Raw genomic sequence first — 23,024 nt, 5'->3', positions numbered from 1 at the left:
GAAGGTTCCTCAGACGAGCCCCAGCCTGTTGTGTAACCATGCACATGCTGGAGGGCACATTTCTTTTTCTTTCTGGAGAAGCTCCACCTCAACAAAGAGTTCAGGAAAACTTCCTGTCCTCAAGATGTAAATCTCAGGAGCATGAGATTCACTTCTTTATGTCTTTACTTTGGATTTTCAAATGTCCATTTCCCTTCATGCGTCCATGTGGATATTTGCTTTCCCTGAAAGTTTGCCAAGGCTTCAGTCAGATTAAATCTGTATTTCTTCATTCAGACAACAAGGATCCAAATAAATGCCAGTAGTGTGTCTGGGCATGAACAGCTGAGACGAGAGGCACTAGAAAGACTCCATCAGGTTTTGCAAATCCGTGGCGTTCTTGTGCAAACATGCATCCAAAGATCTACTGCACTGCAGTTTGAGCTTGATGTGAACTTTGCTCTGTGCTTATTTTGTTGGCATTTGTCAAGAAGAGATCTGCAAGCTCGTCTCAGCTCCAATCTCTTCATCTGTAGGTGATTGGTAGTGAGTCAGGAAGTGAGGTTGTTATTTTCTGCTTCCCTCGTTACCCACTAGTGAGTTTAAAACAAATTCTGCCACGCTGTTTCTGTTAAAACTAAAATTAGTTTATGAGAACGAGACCTAGTAGAGAGCAAACCTTCACCAGCAGGGCCTTTGTGAAACCACATTTAAATCCCCTAATTTTAGATTAGATTCAGATTATTTGGATCCGTACCAGCTGGCACACATACCAGCTATCAGTTCCCTGAACCTGATTGTTTTCACCAAGACCCCTGGATAACTCCCATGGGCCTCGATGAAAATGCAAAAAACAACAAACAACAAAACATCTCCTCTTTCAGTGAGTGATCAAATTAAATCCTTGATCTGCACCGATGTCCACATCCGTGCCAAAATTGATTGGGGTCTTTCTTGGGTCATGTCCCATCCTTCCACCAAGATTTGTGGAAATCTGTTCTATGGTTATAAAGACATGCTGACAAAGAAACAAACCAATAACCCACACAACCTCTCACAGCACTTAGTCGAGCGCATACCTCTGCCAGGACCCAGCAGTCTCCTTAAATTGAATCGGGCTGAACCAAATTGAACACAACTCAAATTTAATGGGTTCTTTCTCTTATTTCTCATCCGTCTACCAAATTCCATGGAAATCCGTTCAGTATTAGATGAGTAATCCTGTCGACAAAGAAACAAACGAGGGAGAAAAAGCATCCCAGGCAGTGGTAATGAGCTTCTGTGGTTCCAGTGGTTGTATTATGCCGTGGATGTGATTTCATTACAGAAGCAGTGTGTTGTCATAATGATGCTCTGATATGCTTCTTACATTTGAGGTCATCCTAGGTCCCATCAATTTCTGCCGGAGAAAAAGAGCATCATTATGAAATATGTCTGTTTTGTTCCCGAACAAATGTGTCACACTGATCTGATCCAACAGACTCATCTTTGGATCTACATTGCAGGACGCTGTTATCCTGTTAGCTCTTGTATAACAGAGGTGGTTGTCGGAAATTTTGATACAACTATTAACACTTTCTTTATAATATACACGTCTAAGCAGCTCTCTTGAAATTGCCTCATAGATTTAAACGTAAACTTCCCCCTGCTCAAGCATCTATCTTATATAAACCTCACGTTAGAATGAGAGTTATTTATCGCTGCAGCTTCAGGGCAGGTCCGTGTGCGGTGCTGTTACTGTGCGTGCAGCCGAGTGTCAGACAGAGGAGTTGTGTGTTCCCTGCTCAGACACAAGCAGTGGGAATGGTGGCCGACTGTTGCTGGGATTGTGTGTTTTTTTTGCTACACTGATGTTAATTCAGCCTGAACTCAACCCTCTCACTGTCTCTTCTGACACTTCACAGATGTTCCCCTGTGCAGATCACTTCATGACTTTGAGAGGATTGTATTTAATTATAAACCACCTATAATGTTACCTTCTGACATGTGGAGCCACTGCTTCATCTGAGAGGATTTGCTTCACCATTCTGCTTTATGGGAACATCACTGTAGTCTTGTGAATAACCCCTAAAACAGAGGATTCCTCCTCAGAAGAGACGTCATGCCGAGAAGATGCATGGACACCTTTGTAAATTTACTATTCTATAAACTTTTTGTGCCGTATATTCTAAATCTAAAGGAAAAATATCTTTGCCGCCTGGTAGTGAATTAATAATTCTATAATAAAAGTTGCTTAATCATTATAATATGAAAAGTTTGTGCTTATACGGGTGAATCAACAGTGAATTATAACCCGACACTGCAGTTCTTGGTAATTGTCAGTATCTTTCAGCTTATTGTTTTGGTTTATGTCGTCCACCTTGTTTCCAGCAACAAGAGGCAGCTGATTTCAAACAGTTCTGATAAAGCTCATGTTTTCAATACAGGCAGCACAGTTAGTGACTACAGCCTCTGAATGAAGCAGTGTAGCTGCTAAAGAACCAAATATTTCCTAAATCCGGAGCTTAAAAAAAGAGAGTAAATATTTATATTAATCTTTGTAAAACAGAGCATCAGACAGTTTATAATAAGAGGGACAGTAGAAATGAACATCAGTCTAGTGTTGCTCGGTGTTGCTGAATGTGTAAATTGGCAGTTATGTGAGGTATAATCTAGTTGCTAAAAAAATGTGTGATGGCTGGTTTAGCCACATTCCGAGATAAAAATAAAATGGAACAACCTGTTGCTTAAAATTAAATAAATGCTCTTAAATGTATGGAGAATACAGTTTTGAATTTGGACTGAAGATTGAGCTCTAAGTGTCAGTTTATGACTTTCTCTGGTTCAAGGGTCAGATTTCATGTTATTGTCACTTATCTTTTTATGACATGGAGGAATGCATGAATCTACATTTCCTTGTTTGACTTTTCTGAGTTTACTGTGTCGAGCGGAGATGTCTCAGACAGGACGCGACTGCACATAAAGGTGTGAAGGGTGTTATTGGTTTAAACAGTTGGTCACTGAAGGCTGCACTCAGCAGGAAATGACTAATACATGTGTGTGTTTTTGTGATATCGTTCTGCAGTCGCACTCAGGTGATCTGACATGACACAAAAACACCAAAGTTAAGTTTCAGAGGTTGCGATTTTCACATGGGCCAGCAGGTGGAGGTAAACACTCAGGAATAGTTCACCCATCGAGCAAAACACCATCTTCTGTGCTCACAGTTTGAAAAGGACGCACACAGGGTCAAGAACAACTTTGAATGTAAAGCCAGATTTTATTCCATTAGCGCTTTAACAATTTGAATTAGACTCAATTATAAGATTAATTCATTGACTTACACTGAATTCCTGACCTGAAAACATGTCTTCACCTTAAACTTTAATGATTTATGTTATGAGGACCTTTTGTTCCCATCATTAAGACAGGTCCCCATAATGTTACTGACCCCACAACATGAGCAACACACCCTTTGACTGGCCACACACAAACACACACACACACACACACATATCTAATTCTAACCCTAAAACCAAGACCCACACCCCCAAACAGACCATCAGAGGGGGGGGTCACAAAGTGAGGACCAGGCCAAAATGTCCTCACTTTGTGTGTGTCTCTTCAAGAACAAATTGTTCTCCAATCGAATCTTTAATTTACTGCAAATCAATTCTTTTTAAACTTAACTCCGAACCTTAAGAGTTATAAATCATTAATCCTGTCAGTCTGAGTCAGTCCCAACATGACCCGTCCACAGCAGCCTGCACGTCGGCTGTGTCTGGGACAGGAAACACTCCTTTCTCCTTCCATGACCCGGCCGCTGCTTCCTGCCTGCAGCGTTTCCCCTCTCCTGACCAGCATCGTCAGGTCGTTTCCCAGAAAGCTACTGTAACTGACCCACACCTCCAGTCTGAGGTAAGACGGGCAGAATACAGACGTGGAGACCGAGGGACGCTTTGAGGAACTAACCTTACAGAGAGGAAGACGTGGAGCGGTTGCGTGAACCAACTTGTCGCCCACCTTTTGCGAAATTGTGGACATTCCGTCTGCAAGAGGACAGAAAAGATGTGAAGGTGGTTGGATGACTTGTCTTTCTCCTGAGTGCCGTGTCTCTTCTCTGGAGCAGGAGATCAGTGCAGAGCAGCGTCCTGTCCGGCGGGGGGGCTCCTCTGTGCCTTTGTTCCCTGGATGAGGTAGAAGAAGGAAGGAAGGAAGGGAGGAAGGAACAGAGGTGTATTTTTACTCCAAGTTTGAGAAAGTGAACAGTAGCCCTAGTTTTATTTTCCTTGACTTCATCTTGTGGCACACCAGAGGTCTGGACACAGCATGGACTGCCTGGCCGCCCGTTACCGGAGGTGCCGCCTGAGACACGCTGCCTCTGGTAGGTGATTCTTACAGGCTGGACAACACAGTGAGGATGAACCCGGTGGCTAGTTGAATATATATCTGTGATAGGTGGAAAGCTTGAGTTTCACTACTGTTTTCCTTTTATTAAAAAAATTATAAAAGACACTGGACTGACAATGAAACGACGGCGTAAATACTGGTTTTGGGGCCGGAAAAGTAAAAATTCAAAGACGTGTCTGCTCTGCTGTTTTGGTAAGATTTGGAGACTCCATAATTTCAAATTCGACTGTGATTCTTCTTTCATTAACATAAAACTTTATGCTGACTCGTTCCATCCCTGCTGCTGCGTTGTCCTTGTTTGACTGGCATTCTGCTAAATCCATTATTTTCTACCATGTGAGCAGGATCCATTTTCTAATGTCATCATCTGGCTGCTCTCCCACGTTTCCCCATTAATCTTTCACTCTGCTGATGTTGATCCGATGTTCCCTCCGACCGTGTGGTTTCTGAAAGAAGCTGCAGAGAACTAGAGTGAATCATCTTTTAAGTGTTCCTCCTCTCTGCAGTGTGCATATGTAAATCTTCTGCCAAGGAGGTTATGTTTCCACCCCTGTTGGCTGGTTTGTTTGTTTGTTTGTGAGCAAGATTACGCAACACTTACTGGACGGATCATAACAAAACTTGGTGGACGGATGTTGTTCTCATCATTGAAGAACTCACACAATTTGGTTACAAATCCAGATCCAGGAAAAAAAGATGTTCGGATATCTATGAGTGTGTGCATTTTGTGGGGCCTTGTTGGATGTGTGAGCTCTACTGAGTGTCGCTATAGTTTATTAGAGGTGTCGTTAGTAGTCGATTGTTAACCAGAACCAACGTTTAGTGTGTGTGTTGATTCACTGAGCCGCAGCACTGACCTCCATGTGGACCGGCCTGCTGCTGGGGAGCTATTTACAGCAGAGTGTGAGGGGACATTTAAATCCACCCTGATGGAAAAAAGACGGTTTTGTCCTAAGAGCCCTGGGAACCAGTTCCCCTTCTTAAGACCCTCGTCCAACCACTCTGGCCTTTTGGCAAAATCCCCAGTCTTGTTACCCAGCTGCCTCTGAGTTGTGTGTCTCCATATGAAGCGTCGTGGGCAAGTGTATGTGTGTGTGTTGTTACTCCACAACCCCTCAACCATGCACCTTTCTTCGGGTGTAGTGTGTGTGTGTGTGTGTGTGTGTGTGTTAGTGTGTGTGTTGTTGGTGAGCAATGGTGAATCACCCTGATTTAACAGCAGAGGGGGAGGAAACAGTGCAGGGCTTTCTGCTTTCATTCTCACTGGCAGGAAGGAAAAGGCTGGGAACAGCAGTGAGTCCGAGTCCTTTCACCGAGCTCATTGTTTCAACGTGGGAGAGGGTGACACAAGCAGCAGTAACACAACATGCTGGCATCAGTTTGTGTACTTTGTGTATTTGTACTGGAGCCTTGCATGGGGAAGCAGAGAGTTTGTGAAAAGTTTGAGAGTGAGAAGTTTGACAGTGTTCCCTGGTCCTAACGACAACAGATTTTTACGGGGGAACTGTTCCTTTAAGAAAGCCAAAGGTGAATATTGGGGGTTAATAGCTTCTGTAATTAATAATCAGCAAAAACAAGGGGATATTGACAAACAGAATATAGTTATGTAGTATTATTGATAATTGTTTAATATTACCTTATCGCAGAAATATATTGGTCAGTCATCAGCATACACTATATGTCAAATTATCAATAACAAGTAATTGCCACCAGGGAGCGCTGATAAGGTTGTTTTACAAATGCAAAGTATATAATGTTGAAAGAAATGAAGTGGCCTCATTAAATATTTTGTTTCTGGATGAAGTAACTCCTGTGTTGCATATAAATTACTATCAGTAGTGTTTTTATGTCACACATAGTATATTTTAAGGTGAATAATTAAGCTGAATATTGTTAAACCTGCAATTAACTGGTTCCAAGAAAACTTAATTAGATTCAAAGTTTCCAATCCACAGTTTTGTTTTGGAATAATTTGGAAAGTTTCTAACAACAGAAGATGACCTACAATATAAAATCAACCTGTAAACAGACATCTTTCATTGAAAGGAACAACCAAACAAAGGTCAAACTAAGTACCAACTCTAGATCTTCTAAAGTAAAAACTTTTACTTAAATATCAACTAAATTACCCAGAGTATGAATCAAACACGTTTACTCACAAAACATCGAACAAGGTCAAACTCACATGTTCTCTTCCTCAGTCCAAACATTTGAAGCATGAGGCTTCAGGTGTTTTTCTATTTCCTGAAAGAGTTCTGCAGGTGAGCTGACTTCCTGTAACGGTTCTGTGGGCGGAGTCACAGGGAGCAGTCGGCCTGTTCTGCGTTCAGCTCCGACAAACTGCAGCAAAATGTTTATTTTAATATAAATGTTGTTCATTGGAACGTTGTTGAGATGCAAGCTTCTTGTGGATGAAATCTCAGAGGTTGTTGAAGTGGGTTTAAATACATGTTTAATACTTCAAAATGTGTTTTTGCTGTCTGGAATATCTGCCTCTTACATCTTCAAACATCAAAACAGCAGCTGCTGCATGGAGAACTTGAGAATCCATTGTTCGGACTTCCTTTTTAATAAGGTGGGGTTTTTATACACAGCACTGCTGATTGGGGCGACGCCCACCAAACTGATGGAAACAGAAAACTGACAAATGCAGAAATCACAGTCACATTTTGGATATACCTTTAACTTTCTTTTTGAGTTGCCGGAGATCCCAGGAAGTACAGAACCTGTGACCTTTCCTTGATGAGCTGGTTGTTGAAAAAACAGGTCTATTTTTTACTATAAATAACGGTATTATTGTCCTTTTTTTTTAAACTGCACTGCACTTATCCATTTGAATACGTAGGAATTTGAGAGCGTTTTTCATTTCTCCTCTCACACTACTCTCAGAACATGGCTTTTCATTATTACCCCAATTTCTAGTCGGACTGTGCAAACATCTGCTTCACCCTTCATTTTTATTACCTCTGCTGAGGTGGTTAGGTTTCATCTGCGTTTGCTTTGTCTGTCTGTTAGTTTGCAGGATTATAAAAACTGGACGAATAACCATGAAACCTGGTTGAAGGATGTGAACCCATTACATTTTGCAGATCCAAGAGTTTTTCGTTGATAAAGAATAATTCATGGCTCTTGATGGAAAACTCTGACATGTTTAGGAAGCTGATGTTTAGGATTGTGTGCATTTAGCTGCAGATCTAAATACAAATCTGTATCTAGTGGTTTCACAAGGCTGTTGGGCCTTGGTGGAGTTACGAGATCTACTGGGAACCATTCTAGTTGCATGGTGTAATCAACACTTTGGCCTTGAGAGGCTCGACTGGTTCCTGTTGGCGTTGTTACCTTTTAATTTCCCCTATTACTTCCTCGTGTGTTCCCTATGATGCTAATGAATCTCATGCTTCAGGTTTATGGAGCGTTAACAGCACGGTATGTTCTCAGTAGATAAGAGAGTATCTGTGTGGAGGCAAACCGAAAGTCGTGGAGACGGATGAAGATGAAGATGCTGAGCTAAATTTAACTCTGCTGTTTATTTTCACTTTTGCTGCTGTGGTTCTCAGCCTCTTCTGCCGTGTCAGTGCTTCCTGGAAGACAACATTTTTCTTTTTTTATTTATCTTCACCTGTTTTTCCCTGGGGCTGTTTATGTTATTTCACTCTCTCTCTCCATCTCCTTATAGAGTGACAGGAGGTGTGTGTCTGTGTGCTCACTCACACAGACACACACACACACTCTGAGACGTGTATTCACCACCGAGATTCACTGGAGATATCTGATCATGCAGTTTATTTTATTTTACACGTAAACAGGGAAAACTTCTGCTGTGGGCGTATTTAGATGTTTTATTTATTTATGAGTAAATATTTTCTAACTCTATGCACAGTCAACATTTCAAACACCAGCAGTGATGGGACTGCTGAGGCTCAGGGGGTAGAGCGGGTCGTCCTCTTACAAGAAAGTCGGTGGTTCGATCCCCGGCTCCTCCAGTCTGCATCCATACATTTGTCCCAGTGCTGAAGAGGGGCTGGATATAGATGAATGAATCAATGTGAATGGGTGATTGTGACTTTGAGTGGTCACTCAGGCAAGAATAGCACAATACATAAATGCAGGCCATTGATGTTTCCATCTATAACATGCAATTCTGACTGTGACCAATGGGGGGCTTTGCCAATTAGAACAGTGATGCTGTACTTAGTCATACAGGAAAAAGCACTGGTGTCAATAATGACCAAACAATGGCTGTTTCTGTTGGTGTGTTCCAGTAAGTCATGACAGTGAGTCAGCACGAACAACACAGAAAACCCAGAACCTGAAGGCAGCCAAATGGAATCCAACCAGTCCTCAAAGTTATTTACCTCCGTGTCACGGTGGTATAATGAAGCGGAGGAAATATGAAGAACTTCCCACGTTGCTCATCAGTCAGAATCAGCTCAGTCTGCTGTGATGTGATTTGAGATGTGAGAGCGTTAAATCATGTCGAAGGGGAAAGTGGTCGATCCTGTTTTTGCCGGGACGTGATCTGCAAATCCGGCAGAATAGTGATTCAAGCAGACAGAGTGGAAAGGTGAGAACGTTCTGGCAGGGCTGGAAAAATCAAAGTACACACAGTACTTTTTACACAATGTGCACGGTAATGAAAATAAGATAATTTCACCAAGAATCAATACAACATGTCAAATAATCCATTTAATTCATTTATTCTTTCCTTTGTAAACCTTCTTATTTTAACGTCATTAAAAAGAAGTACCTGAACTTGACTCCTGTGTGTTTGGTGCACGATCACACACACTGCTACTGATGCACTCAGTATAATTCACTCAGTGATCCCTTTCAACCCCCGTCCTGTTAATTCAGAGTGGATTAACGTGGGATTTATTCCCCGTGTTTACTCTGAGGAATGCTGAGAAAGATACGGTGGATAATTAATCTTTTGGCGCTGAGATGCTTTTCAAACGTTCGCACTAAACTAATTGTTTAATCAATTCGGTGTCTACGTAGATGTGATTGTCGGGGCCGCGTTATTATCCGTCTCTCGCAGCATGAAACTCTGCACACTCAGCATCGATTTTAGGAGGTTGTTGTTGTTTTTTTTCAGGGGCAGACTGACGGTGTGTGTGTGTGTGTGTGTGTGTGTGTGTGTGTGTGTGTGTGTGTGTGTGTGTGTGTGTACCAGGCTGATTTCGGGAACCAATCCAACGTGTGTTGTTGCGGTGCCGCGGGGGCAGATGTCGACCCGGTGCCTGCCATGCCCCCCCGACAGATGTGCTTTGTTGTGGTATAGCGGCAGAACATTTGCGTGTGTACCTTGTCTGCTGTTTCTTTGCAGCTTTTGTTCTTGTGTGCATTTGCATCTGTAAACGTGTGCGTCAATACCCATCACTCATCATTGACCTTCATAATGTGGGTGGTGCACCGGGAGGAGGGGGGAGTCAATGAAAACAGCGAGGGCTGAATTGCAGTTTGTGCATGTCACGTGTGTGTGTGTGTGTGTGTGCTTGTGCGGGCAAACACGCACGTGTGCACACATTCTAAGTGATGTGGGTTTAATTAATGATGTGTGTGTGTGTGTGTGGAAGGCCCGCAGTTCTATGCATATAGAGATGTGGTGGGTAAGGGCCCACAGCCACACACACATACACACACACAGAGACACACACACACACACACACACACCTCCTCTCCTCTCAGGCCAAAGGAGAGAGAAGAATGAGACGGATGGTGGAGAGAGAGGTGGATCAGAGCAACGGAGTGATGAGTGGTCGGTGGACGTGATAGAGAGACAGGGGAGATGGTGAGGGAGACACCAGCTGTGGCAGCAAGGAGCCGGGAAAAGTGTGAGGTGCATGGGCAGTGTGTGTGTGGGTGGAAGGTGGTGAGGCATAAAGAAGACAAGGACAGAAAGAAGGGGAAATATATGCACATATAAAACAGTGAGGTTATATAAGATTTTTAAAAAGCCCATTTGTGATGCAGTTATTCAGGATTGAGCGACACCAGGATCAATTTGTTTTTAATTGAATTATATTGGCGCTTCTCCTTTTTATTGACTCATTACTGATCTGGATGACAAACACGGAAAAAGCTCAGAGTGTGAAATGTTGATGAGCTCTTCATTTTGCAGTCAAACAGAAGAGAGTCTGTTCAGGGAGAGGTTTTTAAATATCTCTCACACTGAGCTGCTGTTATGACGAGCTCAGGTTTTCATTTGAAGATAAAAAAATAAAAATAAATGTTATCTGTAACTTTCCTGTGATACGATCCATCGGAGCATTTCCTGCCTGTGGCGGCCAGACTCACTCGGCTGCTTCTGATCCCACCTGAACTGTATCACCTGGTTTTTAGACCCTTTGCTGAAGAAGATAAATGACCTGGGCGGCAATTTATTTATGGGAGAACTAATCAATATTTCTATATTAACACTGAATCAAATCATTTAAAATATCATCACATCAGCTAAAATAGGAGGGAATACTGGGTTTAGTTCATTTTAAGTTAAAAAAGGCATTTATTTAATCATATTTTCAGTTATTCATTATTAAAAGAGTAGATTTAATATCCTTAATCCATGTCAACTGCCCAAATTGTCTAATACTGTTAGACTTTGTGCAGACTGCCTCAAATTCTGGTAGAAAATGGCTGAAATCCCAACTATTATCTTATAATTCGTCGTTAGATTTGATAAACGTATAAATAAACCATGGATTAAATTTTTTAATTCAATCCTACTTTCAACATCTGTGAGCTTTAATCGTGTTTTTCTGTGCCTCGCAGCCTGAGTGGCTCCATTTTTTCCTTCTTCACTCAAGAATGTAAGTTCAGTCGGTCGGTAACCGTCCCGTCTGGAGCCGGCACATCCTCCCTCTCTGAGGCGTGAGGACGAGTCCAGGCTTGTGAGAGCTTCAGGGTCACTCGACTGTGAAAGGGAGAGTCTGACGCCGGCAGAAAGAAGGTGCAGGGAAACGTCCGACACGGCTGCTTTACACGATGTTCTTCATTACCTCATGAATTTTGAAGGGATACCAACCGAGCTGGTTTAAAGGGAGCGTGTGGAGCGACTCGGGAAGGAATCCTTAAGCCACAGTGACGGCGGATTCACAGAGAGGACGGGCTTATCTGCCAGCGAGCAGTGTGTTTGATAGCATTTGTCATCCCAAGTGTATTTGTCGCCTCTCTGTCTGCATTCATTTCACTGCTTGTGTGTGTTTTTGTGTGTGTGTGAAAGTACAATTTCAAAATCCAGGGATTTCAGTTGTTTTCCACACGTCTGCATGACGGTTAATATCTGTATCTGTGCCTGGGAGCTCACTCCGGCAAATTGAATATTGTTCGGTGAATATGTAAACAGGCCCATTACTCCCAGTCTGGAAACCAACAATACAGGACAGTGTCGCCATGGAAACAATAGGCCGATAAGAATCAATGAGCGTATTGGCTCGTTTGAGAGGTTTGATTTATTCAAATGTTCAACCCGTAACAATTCCATTCTCCTCTGAAGTGGTTTTCAGACAAGAACTCCTGGAAAATGCCCGGACAGTTTCCAAAATCTGCCTTTTGCATGTGAAGAACACAGCAGACGAATGACTGACTGAGTCTAAACAACAGATCCTGTACCAGATTAAACATCCTCTACCAGTCTGACTGATCCGTGCTCTACGAAAGGGTTGATGGACGTTAACTGCTCCGATGTGTGAGCTGAATTAAAGCAGTTACACTCAAGTAAAAAGAAGGAAATAGGATCTTAGGTCAAAGTTGTCGTATTTACACTTAATGTTTTCTCAGCTGTCATCTCTTCGGAACCTTTCGACCTTGTCTTCTATCAGTGAAAGTAAATCCAGCAAAGAGAATCTCCTGCCTCTTCTCTACTCTCCTGTTGCTCATTAATGGCGGATGTTTTAACTGCCGCGGTTTTATGAGTACTGCAAAGTGAACTCAGAGTATGGACCCTTCACCTCTGTGTGTCTGTGTGTGCTTTAAGTGTGTGTGTGTGTGTGTGTGTGTGTGTGTGCGTGTGTGTGTGCCATGCTGGTGGTAATGATTCTGCAGTGCATGGTCAGGAAGGAACAGAGCACATGTCGCACCCTGATGTCCTGCATATGGTTTGCACACCCATACACACAAACACACACACACACACACACACACACACACACACACACACACACACACACACACACACACACACACACACACACACACACACACACACACACATGCACACACTTAGGCACATACATCTGATGGTGAGGTCTGGTTATAGTTATTGCCTGCTCTGCCTTCCGGTCACTAATTACATAGTAATGAGGCCTGCACACACTCATACAGTGAAGGCCTATCCTGGTATTTGTGAGACTAGTGGAGTGTGTATGTGTATGTGTGTGTGTGTGTGTCTGTGTGTCTGTGTGTGTCGGATGTGAGCTAGAAGGATTTCATTTTGATGGGCGTCCACGTCTGGCAGTGAACAATAAAGTTATTATAGAGAAAATGACCGGCCTCAGCTGTAGGGAAACATTAGGAAGTGAGATGAAGATGGAGGGAGGAGGAGGAGGAGGAGGAGGAGGAGGAGGAGGAGGAGGAGGAGGTCGTCAGTGAGGAAGAGGTGGTTCAGAAAGCTGAAGTTAAAAGGATGAAAAGATGGTTGCAGGAGAAAGAAAGGAGGTCAGGCCTGTGATGGCTGCCAGTTTGAATTAGTGAAGAGATGGACGGAGTGAAGCCGATTTCAGAAAATCTGCTCCCGACATTTTCCAAACTTTGCCTTTCACAGAAGCAGAACGCAGCAGGAGACGCTCCGAGTCAGTCTGGGTAGAAGTTAAACATTTAAAGATGACATTTATAAATTTTGTTGGGGAAATCATGTGTTTGTCCCCACTCTAGCTGAGTGTCTGTGGTTTGACTGGTTCTGGATTTGCTTCACATTCTAACAGAAGCATGTGTCCTCACACAAGTTGATAACACAACACTTCTCTGTGTCACTGTCACATCTCTTTGTGCCTCGAGGTCCTTTTCACAGACAGCTTTTACACTTGGAGGACAAACACCAACACTTTCTCAGCATGTCAACGCTTCAGCCTGCTCAGCCAACCACAGCACAGATCTGTCCACGCTGCTGTCAGCTGATGAGCACGGCTCTGACAGTGGGCTGAGAGGAAGAAGACTCATCTACATGCATAGGGTGCATTTTGATAGTTTATAATTTCACTTCAGTTAAACACTGACAAGTTTTCTAAAACAACTGGGTTAATTAAAACGTCTCAAACCCCAAAAATGTAAAAATACACGTAAAGACGTCAACCTTAAAAAAAAGTGAGTTGATATTTCAGAGGCTTTTACAGGAGCTGGTGATTTTAGACCTGATCTTAAGTCTTGAATTGGACTTGATTGCTGACGTTTGATTTCCCGTTGACTCGACTTGAGACTTGTGAACCAAAACATGAAGATTCAACATTTGAGATTATTATTATTTGCTACATTATTCATACAATACAAACGAGTGAAAAACATTTGCAGGAAAGCTCCATTAACAAAAATAGATGGTCAGGATAATGAAAAAGTCACAAAATACAGTAATATTACAATAAAAACTAATACTTGTATACGGTTACAGAATAACAAGGAAATAAGAATACTTGTATGGACATAAAGGAGCAGATATTTGAAATATATATGTGATGTAGTGAAGGCTGAATACTTAATATTGCACAGATTTATGGTTGTTGCATTGCACAGGGTGGTTTTCATTATTTAGTGAATTGTCTTATGGCCTAGGGGGAAAAGCTTTTATAGTCCGGTGGTATTGAGTCGGGGGGGGGGGGGGTCCTGTCTCACATTTTGTCCAGGTCAAGTCTGATAGACAATAGATTAGACAAATGCTGCTTTCAGACAAGCACTGACCTCCAGGCATTATCTTGAAATAATCCAGAGGGGCTGCATGAGAGAACGCAAATGTCCGAGTCGGTGCAGAAATTCTACAGATTTTTTTCCTTCCAGCCACTCTGGGATATTTCCAGAGAACGTTCCAGTGAGCTGCATGTGAGAAAACAGCAGGACACTGTCACAGGGAGAGATCGGGTGTGTCGATGACATTTCTAACACGTGACGGATGTGAAACTGTGATTTCTGCAGCAGATTTTAAACGTCATGTTCTGCATCTTGCTGTTGTTGTGAACGCATCTGATTCAAGTAACTGAAGACTCAAAGATTCAAGGATCTTTTCATTATACTCCTACTCAGGAATAATGGGATCTTAAGAGGCTCCTGCTGCGTTCTTCACATGTGAAAGGCAAAGAGTCTGCAGGTTTGCAAAATCCTGCAGAGCTTTAAGCTGAAGCATGACAACAAGCTCCCACTGGTCGGGTTTCCATCAGCAAAGCAAAGATGATGATCCGACCGGCTGCTCTAACATGTACATCAGCACTCAGGCAATCTGAGGCCGGATCTGGAGTCATTACATCGGCAACATGTTTTAATTCCAGGAGAAAAAAAAGACTGAAATATGAAAAGAGTTAAAACTAAATATAAAACCATTGCTTTCCTTACTTGAACCAGATTTGAGCTTTTTAACTGCAACTGACTTTGCAGCTGACCTATAAGACTTGTTTGCCTATTTGGGCTCGAGACGTAATTGACTCGGACTTGTCTCGGTTGACATTTGGACTCAACGTGCATCTCTACTGTCTTCATCATTTCAAGAATATCACATTTGTATTCTCTGTGAATATTCCTCATAGATCTCGGGGGTGTAGCGACTGCTCTAGTTGTCATGGAAAAAGAGTGGGTGGCCTCCTACCTTCCACTTCCCCCAGTGTACATGGTGCCTCCACTTCCAGTCCTCTCCTCTCTGACGGACAGATCAGTTCTTCATCATCTCTCTCTCTTTCTCTACGTGCCACCCCTCCACCCCTCCGCCCTCCACCCCTCCGCCCTCCACCCTGCTCCACCCTTCTCTTTCTAGAGGTGGGGGTTGTATTGTGTCACACTCTGCACCTATATCTGCTATAGCCACCAGCAGCAGCAGCAGTGGGGACAGCAGATGAGTGCGGCCATTGGCTTCACCCCCTCTCGCTGGCCCTCCCCTCACCCGACACAATGGGAGTGATTGTCCTTGCGACACACACACACACACACACGTATACGCACACAAACACACACACAGAGGGGGCTTTACTCTGTGGCCGAGTGTCGCTCCCCCGCTGTATGCCCCAATCTCCGCTGGAATGTGGTTATCTTCACCCGCCGTATGGAGAGACAGCCGTGAGGAGAGGGTGGAAGAGGAGAGGAGCATCACAGAATAAGGGGAGATTGAGTGAAAGGGCGAGTCAGGCTGTCACTCGGCGTCCAAGTGTGTGTGTGGTGTGAGAGAGAGAGAGAGAGAGAGAGAGCGAGAGAGAGAGAGGGAAGGAAGGGAGGATGCAACCAATGCAGCGAAGCAGCAGTTCAACACAAGCCTGAACCTGCCGGTGCGAGCAGCAGAGCGACAGAGAGAGAGAGAGAGAGGGAGGAGGGAGAGAGGGAGATAGAGAGAGAGAAGAGGGAAGGAGAGGAGGGAGAGGTCCTTTCGCTTCAGTCTAGCAGCGTGGAATTTAATCTCCTGTACCGGACACTCAGGTTAGTGCTTCTCTCTCTCTCTCTCTTCTTACAAACCCATCGGCACCATGTGCACGGACGCAGTGGTGAGGCGTTGGGCTCAGACCAAGATGTGGTTGGTTCATGACCACAGAGAAAATGAAATGCTGTTCTGCTTTTCTGCTTTTCTGCACACACACACACACACACACACACACACACACACACACACGCACACACACACACACACACACGCACAGACAGAGGCTCGTCGTCTGTTCAGAGTGATGCTTAACAAAGGGAGGAGTATCAGAGACGCCAAACCCTAGATCCCATCACTGCATGTTATCGTCTCGCAGGTACTGTAGTTAAGTAGCAGTGGTTGTGTGTGCTTGTGTGTGTTTGTGGGTGTGTGTGTGTGTGTGTTTGTGTGTAAGCAGCGGGAGCTGTATTGGCTGCTGGGGTCTATTAATTTCCTTTAAGGCGTTGTTGGCTGAGCCTCTCAGCTGCAGGCTGTCTCAAGATATCCACACACAAACACACACACACACACACTCACTCACTCACTCACTCACTCACACACATGCATGTGGAGGCTGCTGCTGTGGGTCTCAGTTAACTCTATTTGCAGTGATTTGGAGTAATCTGCCTCAGCTGTCCACAGTGTGCAATGAGAAAATGGTGTGTTTGTGTGTGTGTGTCTGTGTGTGTATATCTTGAGACACTGTGTGTGTTTATTCTGTGGCTGTTGCTAAACCTTGTGCAAACAAACCTGATTTTAAGTCACCTTGTCATCATCGATCCCCTGATGGTACATAATCCCAGCTGCTGGTACTCGCTGCTGATTCCTAATGTCCACAGAGGAAAGTCAATCTTATTCAGAAGTGCTGCAGTTATAATCTTTTCTTTACCATGAAACATTAAAGACAATAAATTCTCTTCGTGCACAATATCTGCACCACATCTCCCTGCCGGGTGCACTCACTGTAACTCACTGGGCCATAACAATCTCTGCAGTTGAAACCATTACCTTTATCTGCAGCAGTATATTTTTCTATCGTCTGCTCTTAAAGGCATCGGCTGAGGTGTTATCAGATCTCGCTGCTTGTGTTGCATTTGGAGGCAGTGTGTTTGTGTTTATGTGTCTGTGTGTGGGGGTGTGTGTGTGAGAGAGAGAGAGAGAGAGAGAGAGATTCCCCCAGACTCAAAGGAAGTCCCTGCAAATCCAAAAGCTCAGATGAAAACAAATAGAGGTTATGAGCCTCATTCATATCTGAGGTGCTCCTGAGGCTCAAATATGAATCAGTAAGATGAGACGTGTTCCAATTGTCATGGAGAGCTGGGTTTCAGTGTGGCGTTGAGATTGAAGGATCTGACCCTGGACCCTCTTCTATACTTTATAACCAGAGTCTGGGGAATGTTCCGATCAGGTTCGGAGGGATCAGCTTGCAGAGGCATATGTCGATTTGATGCTTCCTCTTCCTCTACTTTCACATTCCTCTCGTCTCTGCTTTCAGCTTGTGTTGCCTAATTAAGTGGAAATTTGAGAAGTAACCAGAAATCAGAGGGAAGCGATCCGGGCATGGAGTCAGCAGGGGGCCACGTACATGATGGGACCCAAAATGGGAGTCGTTGCTAAAGAGAAGCTGAAAGGAGGAAGGAGAGTTAACAGCCTTTTCACAACCAATACTCGGGTAGCCTCAGTTTATTCTCATGGGTATTTTCGCTTCCTCCTCTTTTCGTGTTGCTTTAAAGTAAAAAATGCTGTGTCATGGTCCGGCTCTGGTCTCACCGGCAGCGTCTGTGGCGGCCGATCATCTTGTCTTCTTGTCCTCTCTGTGTACGGTGGTTTATCTTTCTGCTGAGCCTCCGCATGAAACAGACCAGAAATGCTGATGCAGTTTGACACTTTATTCCGCCAGGACGTGTGAGATTAAGTGCTGCTAGCAGGATGTGTGTGTGTGTGTGTGTGTGTGTGTGTGTCAGTGTGTGTGTGTGTGCACATGCATATGAACAGAAAAGCAGCTGACTGAGGTTATGTGCACTGTGAAGTGTGCAGAGCAGGTTTACATGAATGTTTTTTTTTGACAAACATGCCTTCAGAGATGAGTAAGAGAGGAAGTGATTTTAGCTGAAGCGTTAGGAGCCAAACAGGAAGTTTAGATCAGGCCCCCCTTTTCTCTTTAGGCCTCATTAGTCCCCCGGCCTCGGCCCTGTGGGCTCGGCCTGCAGGGTTGCCTTCAGGATCGCAGGGTCCTTCTGTGCATTCCAGCTCTGCGCCGAGGATATGGGCTCCAGTCAGAAGAGCTCATTCATCCTGAGCACAATGAAACACAAGTGTTCACCCACGCTGTTTGATGTTTACTTCATTCATAATGCATAGAGTCAAATCTCTTTAGTATTGATGCGTCTCTGCTGTTTTCAATGCGCGGGGATCAATCGGAGATAAACAAAGAGACAATGAGGACGGATCAGAATGAAGAATTAATTAATCTATCAATTCAAACTATCACATCAACTACTGTAGCTAACCAAGCTAACATGACTTGCTTTGAACGCACATTATGACGTGTTGTCCCATTCATCTGAGAATTCAGATGTGATAGTGTCCTGGTTTTGAGATGTAGTGTTAACATGAGGAATAAAGGTGTTACAGGGAAAAACTTATTTCTAACATTACAGGCAACAACAATTTTTTGTGTTTTCTATGTTGTATTTTCAAACAGTATTGATTTTTATGTTACACAAGGGTTTGAAGGTGTAACCAGCGTGTTTGGTAAATGCAACAGTTTGAACTTCTCAAAATTGTACTCATTGCACAGTAGTTTTGGCCGTAACAATGTTGCATGTCAACCAAAGTAGTTTCATTTAGTCCGGGCCACAAGAAGGTCAGAAGTTCTTTGTCATTGCCGGAATTAGCCCACATTTGTATGCTAGCATGGAATAAAGAGCAGAACAGACTTGCTAACATCAATCTAAATTATCAATAGCTTCCACACATGAAGAAATCTGGTACTTAAAAAGACTATGGAATAAGAACATTTTAGAAAAATGTCCGAAACCTTGTCCTGGTGGACATGGTGAACACTTGAAGGCAGCATTGTGCCCCTGTATTTTCTTGGTCCCCTTGTGTCACAGTTTTTTTCTTTATTTTCCGGGTAAACAGTGAAACAGTTTTGATATAGTCGCTCTTGCAAAACGATTCATTGCGTAACAACTTCTGAAATGTTGTCGGCAACACATCCGTCCGCTATGTCCTTTCACAAATGTCATACGCTGTCTTCTGTGGACAAGGCGTCTGTTGTGGCTCTCCGCTTCTAACTCAAGGCCTCGGAATATTTTGTCAGCCGGTGGAGTGACTTGTAGCCAGAAACTGGATAACAACCTAGGCATCAGTTTGGTTGAATTTCTCATGGGGGTTGTTTCTTGGAGCTGGAGCTGTATTTTCACTTCAGGAAGTCATTTCAATTTGCTGAACTGATGGAAATTTAGATGGTTATTTTTGTAAATATTTGCTCGGCACAGATATCGGACGGAAACATGACTTCATCGTGGGAAGAAATACCCTCGGGGGGGGGGGGGGGGCTCGATAGTTCAACTTCACAGATATAACACTAACATGTGAGTGCAGCTGGTTTGCTACTGTAGATTATTGCTTTTCATGGATTTATTCTGATTGCTTTGAGCACACAGAGTAAAACCAGTCTTTCATCTTTCATACTGGATATCGGTCACTTTCACGCATCTGCATCTTATTTATGAGACATTTCAAATCCGTTTGACTCAGTCTTATCATTAAAGAGCGATGAATAAGCACGCTGCTGTTCATTTGATGACAGACGGGTCTGCTGGGGCCCGGTCACACGAGGCGATTGAGCGGACAGGATATTGATTGACACATTTGGGATCGCCCGCCCAGCAGCTGGGATCTGTTTTCCGAGGTGTAGCCGGGGCAGGTCACAGGGGGGGATGGAGGAGATGGGGGGAGGTGGAGGAGAAAGAAAAGACTAGAGAAATGAAAAGGGGCATAGTGAAGAGGGGGAAGTGTGAGAGATGGAGAAAGAGAGAGAGAGAGAAAATGACAGTTGCCCGTTGATGTTATCACAAACTCTCACTCCAACAATCGATGTCTTTCTCAGTGACCAGCGATCGAAGCGTCCACTATCTCTTCGCTTATCACTTCCTATAACCTCTGCTTTTATCAGCTCACGGTTTCCTGCTGAGGTCACTGTCATGGGAATTTCTCAATAGTCAAGCACAAGTCATTACAATGTCTTTCTGGAAGTTTATTCTACATCTGCAGATCGGCATCAATGTACAAGACCATGGAATAGATTTCATACAATGAGCAATGACATACAGGAAAAGCAGCACTTTATACATCTCCAAGCCCCTCCTAGAGAGGAGACAAATGTTATCGGTCAACCTCTTTCATGTTAAGCAATAGGTGACCAATATCCTGTCACCTACTCTTTCTCAGACCCTTGGAATGTAAGATCTGTTTTCAAAATCCCTTTCCCAATGTTTACAACCACAAATCCCCCGTTCTGTTAAGTCTTTATTTGGTGACCCTGTCAGTGAGGACGTCATATAACAGGTTTGAGTGCAACCCTGACCTCTCAGGCAACATTTGTTATCTTTCGAAACATCAAAGTAGTTCCTCATATCAATCATTGCCCTAATAGTAAAATTTCTATCACATCACTTATGGAAGTACACGGTGCACAGCTCATGAACCTCTGATGCTGTGGTTCTCTGGAGGATTATTATCCCTCGCAGTGACAACCAAGAAACAGCAATCTGTCTCGTGTCCTCTTTCTTTTTTTCTTCGTGTCCTCTTTGAAGTACAGACAGGAAGTATTTAACGGGGGGTGGGGTGGGTCGGGGGGGCTGCCTTTTAGGTTCAGGAATCGCAGCGTACCCGGTCGCCCACTCGGCCTGCCCTCATTAGACATGGGTCGGGGAGCCAGTGTTCAGATCATGCTAAAAGCTTATCTTCGCATGCTGGGGCTCTGCAGGGAGGATGCTGGGAAACGGTGAGGCGACATGACAGCGTCCGCACAAGATGAGAGGAACATGTTTAACAAGGAGGAGAAAAAGTGTGCAGGCAGTTTTGTAGCTGAAACTGAAGATATCTGGTGCTGCTAGGTTGCTTTCTAACACAGGCCCCATGCAGTCAGCTCAAATTCTGTAAGAGCTAGTTGCACATGCAGTTAACCAACACAGGGTATTTTCAAGTTTTAGCCTGGCAGTTTGAACATACATTTATTTAAAGTATCCAGAGGAAGTATCCAAGAACAATCTGAAGTGACTTATCACTGTTGCTCAAAGAATCATTCTACTCTTCCTCTAAACTCTAAGAGCGTCTTAGAAACCTTCAGCTATCTGTTTTGTCTTTTTAAGCCTAAACTTGAGCTGGAGAACGTGGTGGAAACCAAAATAAAGTTTATTATAATAGTTAATGGTTACATTGTAACATGTCGAGCCTCAATTACATTTCTTGGTTATTACCAATAACATGTATCTTGTATTGAAAATCTTTTACCCCGTAACATTATTTTGGCTCCACCCTTAGAGCTCGTATCGTTTTGGATTCAATAAAAGGAGAGTGATGGTGGACAGATGAGAGGCTCCGCATGGGGTCACCACAAATATGCTGTAAATACTTTGCTGATTGGCTCATTATCCATAAAAGGAATTCATCACAGGATTGAATTGTTACGCTGAACTCTACTTATGTCCGTGTTTGGAGACGTGGGGTCTCGTCTGGTCACATAAAGGCTTCACATGGCCTTTTAATTTCCACTCTATTATGTTTGTGGCAGTAAACCATAACTCTTTGGTGATTGTCCATTAAGGAAGGACAGGACAGGAGAGGGAGAAAGGAGACGGACGCATCTGGTCTCATTCAGAACCCAATCTCCCGTGTCAGGCCTGAAAACCTTCAGACACACACACACACATCATCACCGGCCTGAACCTCACTGTGATTAAAGGGGTGTGACTCGGCATATTAATGCATTCTGCCATTTCCATTATTTATGAGTAACATTTGAACGGTGGTAATCTCAATCTGGGGCAGACATGCAAATGAGGTTACTTTGCATTATTGTGTCCTTAAGGGCAGAAACGGGCCCTTTTTCATATATATTCTATGGTATCTATTTCACATCATTATAGGAAGATAACTGTCGACCCCCCGCTGTGATTCTGGCATTTCTAATTTCACATTCTCTGTTGTGATGCATCAGGATTCAGATGAGGTTAAAATTGGAGGTTTGTGTTTTTTTACGCAGGCAGATTTTTTTCGGAAATAGAATTCGGATGCACCAGGGTAAAACATGATTTGGTTCATTGTATTAAACATTGTGTTTTATAAGGGGCTTGGTAGATAATTAAAGTTTTATCAGTAGCGCAGATAGTCAAATATTAACTGTGCAGCTGGTTGATTTGTATATTTCTCACTTCCCCCTTCCTCACAACACAACCCTCCTTTCTTCACCTTTACTCAGCATCGATTTACATTGTTCCACCCTCTCCTTTATTCCCTCTCCTCTTCCCCCACCTCGGGGTGACTTTGTCCTTGAGCACTGGCATTATTATGGAAATGGTTAAAAAGCGAAAGGCGACTTCTCCCTCCCCCCTCCTCCCTCCTCCCTCTTCCCTCCTCCCTCCTCGCTCCTCCCTCCCTCACCTGTTGGCTCTGGTTTCCAGGGAACCGGTTTGTACAGTGACACACAGTTTAGCGGGTTCTATGAGCAGATACAGACATGAAGCAACCAGAGGACAGGGACGCTTAACGAGAGGAGTGTAATGTCCCCGTGTTCCTGCGGATACAACTGAGTTGAAGGAGGTTGAGGTGATGGAGAAGTACCGGGTGTGTGACAGGACGGACCTGTACTGGAGAGGAGTGCTCACAGGTACTGTTGTCTTTTGTTTTAAAAAAAAAGAAACTACAAGAGAATTCACTTTGTTTTGGTTTCAGTGCAGAGGTGAGTTGGTGAACCGCTGAGAAAAAAGAAAACGCTGGAGGTGGCCCTGGTTTTATCTCAGGAAACCACACACACACACAAACACAAACACACACTCACACTTGC

At 43.7% G+C, this 23,024-nt stretch overlaps 1 protein-coding gene across 4 annotated transcripts in view; it reads left to right on the top strand.

The window, feature by feature from the left end:
• fgd4a (FYVE, RhoGEF and PH domain containing 4a) overlaps positions 1-23,024 on the top strand; it is a 48,628-nt gene that overhangs the window by 616 nt on the left and 24,988 nt on the right. The window contains exon 1 of one of the 4 annotated variants that reach the window (XM_053426201.1): positions 3,811-4,342. The exons of 1 other annotated variant lie outside the window; for it this stretch is intronic. In XM_053426201.1, the coding sequence (XP_053282176.1) occupies positions 4,288-4,342 (55 nt within the window). In that variant the 5' untranslated portion in view covers positions 3,811-4,287. Of the gene's footprint in view, positions 1-3,810; positions 4,343-4,406; positions 4,561-22,627; positions 22,848-23,024 lie in introns of those variants that run through there. 2 more of the 4 variants (XM_053426199.1, XM_053426200.1) reach the window with 2 other exon arrangements.

Source organism: Pleuronectes platessa, chromosome 7, assembly GCF_947347685.1.
Source record: "Pleuronectes platessa chromosome 7, fPlePla1.1, whole genome shotgun sequence".
NCBI classification, from domain to species: Eukaryota; Metazoa; Chordata; class Actinopteri; order Pleuronectiformes; family Pleuronectidae; genus Pleuronectes; species Pleuronectes platessa.
Note: the sequence above shows the minus strand (reverse complement) of the source record. Positions and strands in the feature narration are given on the sequence as shown.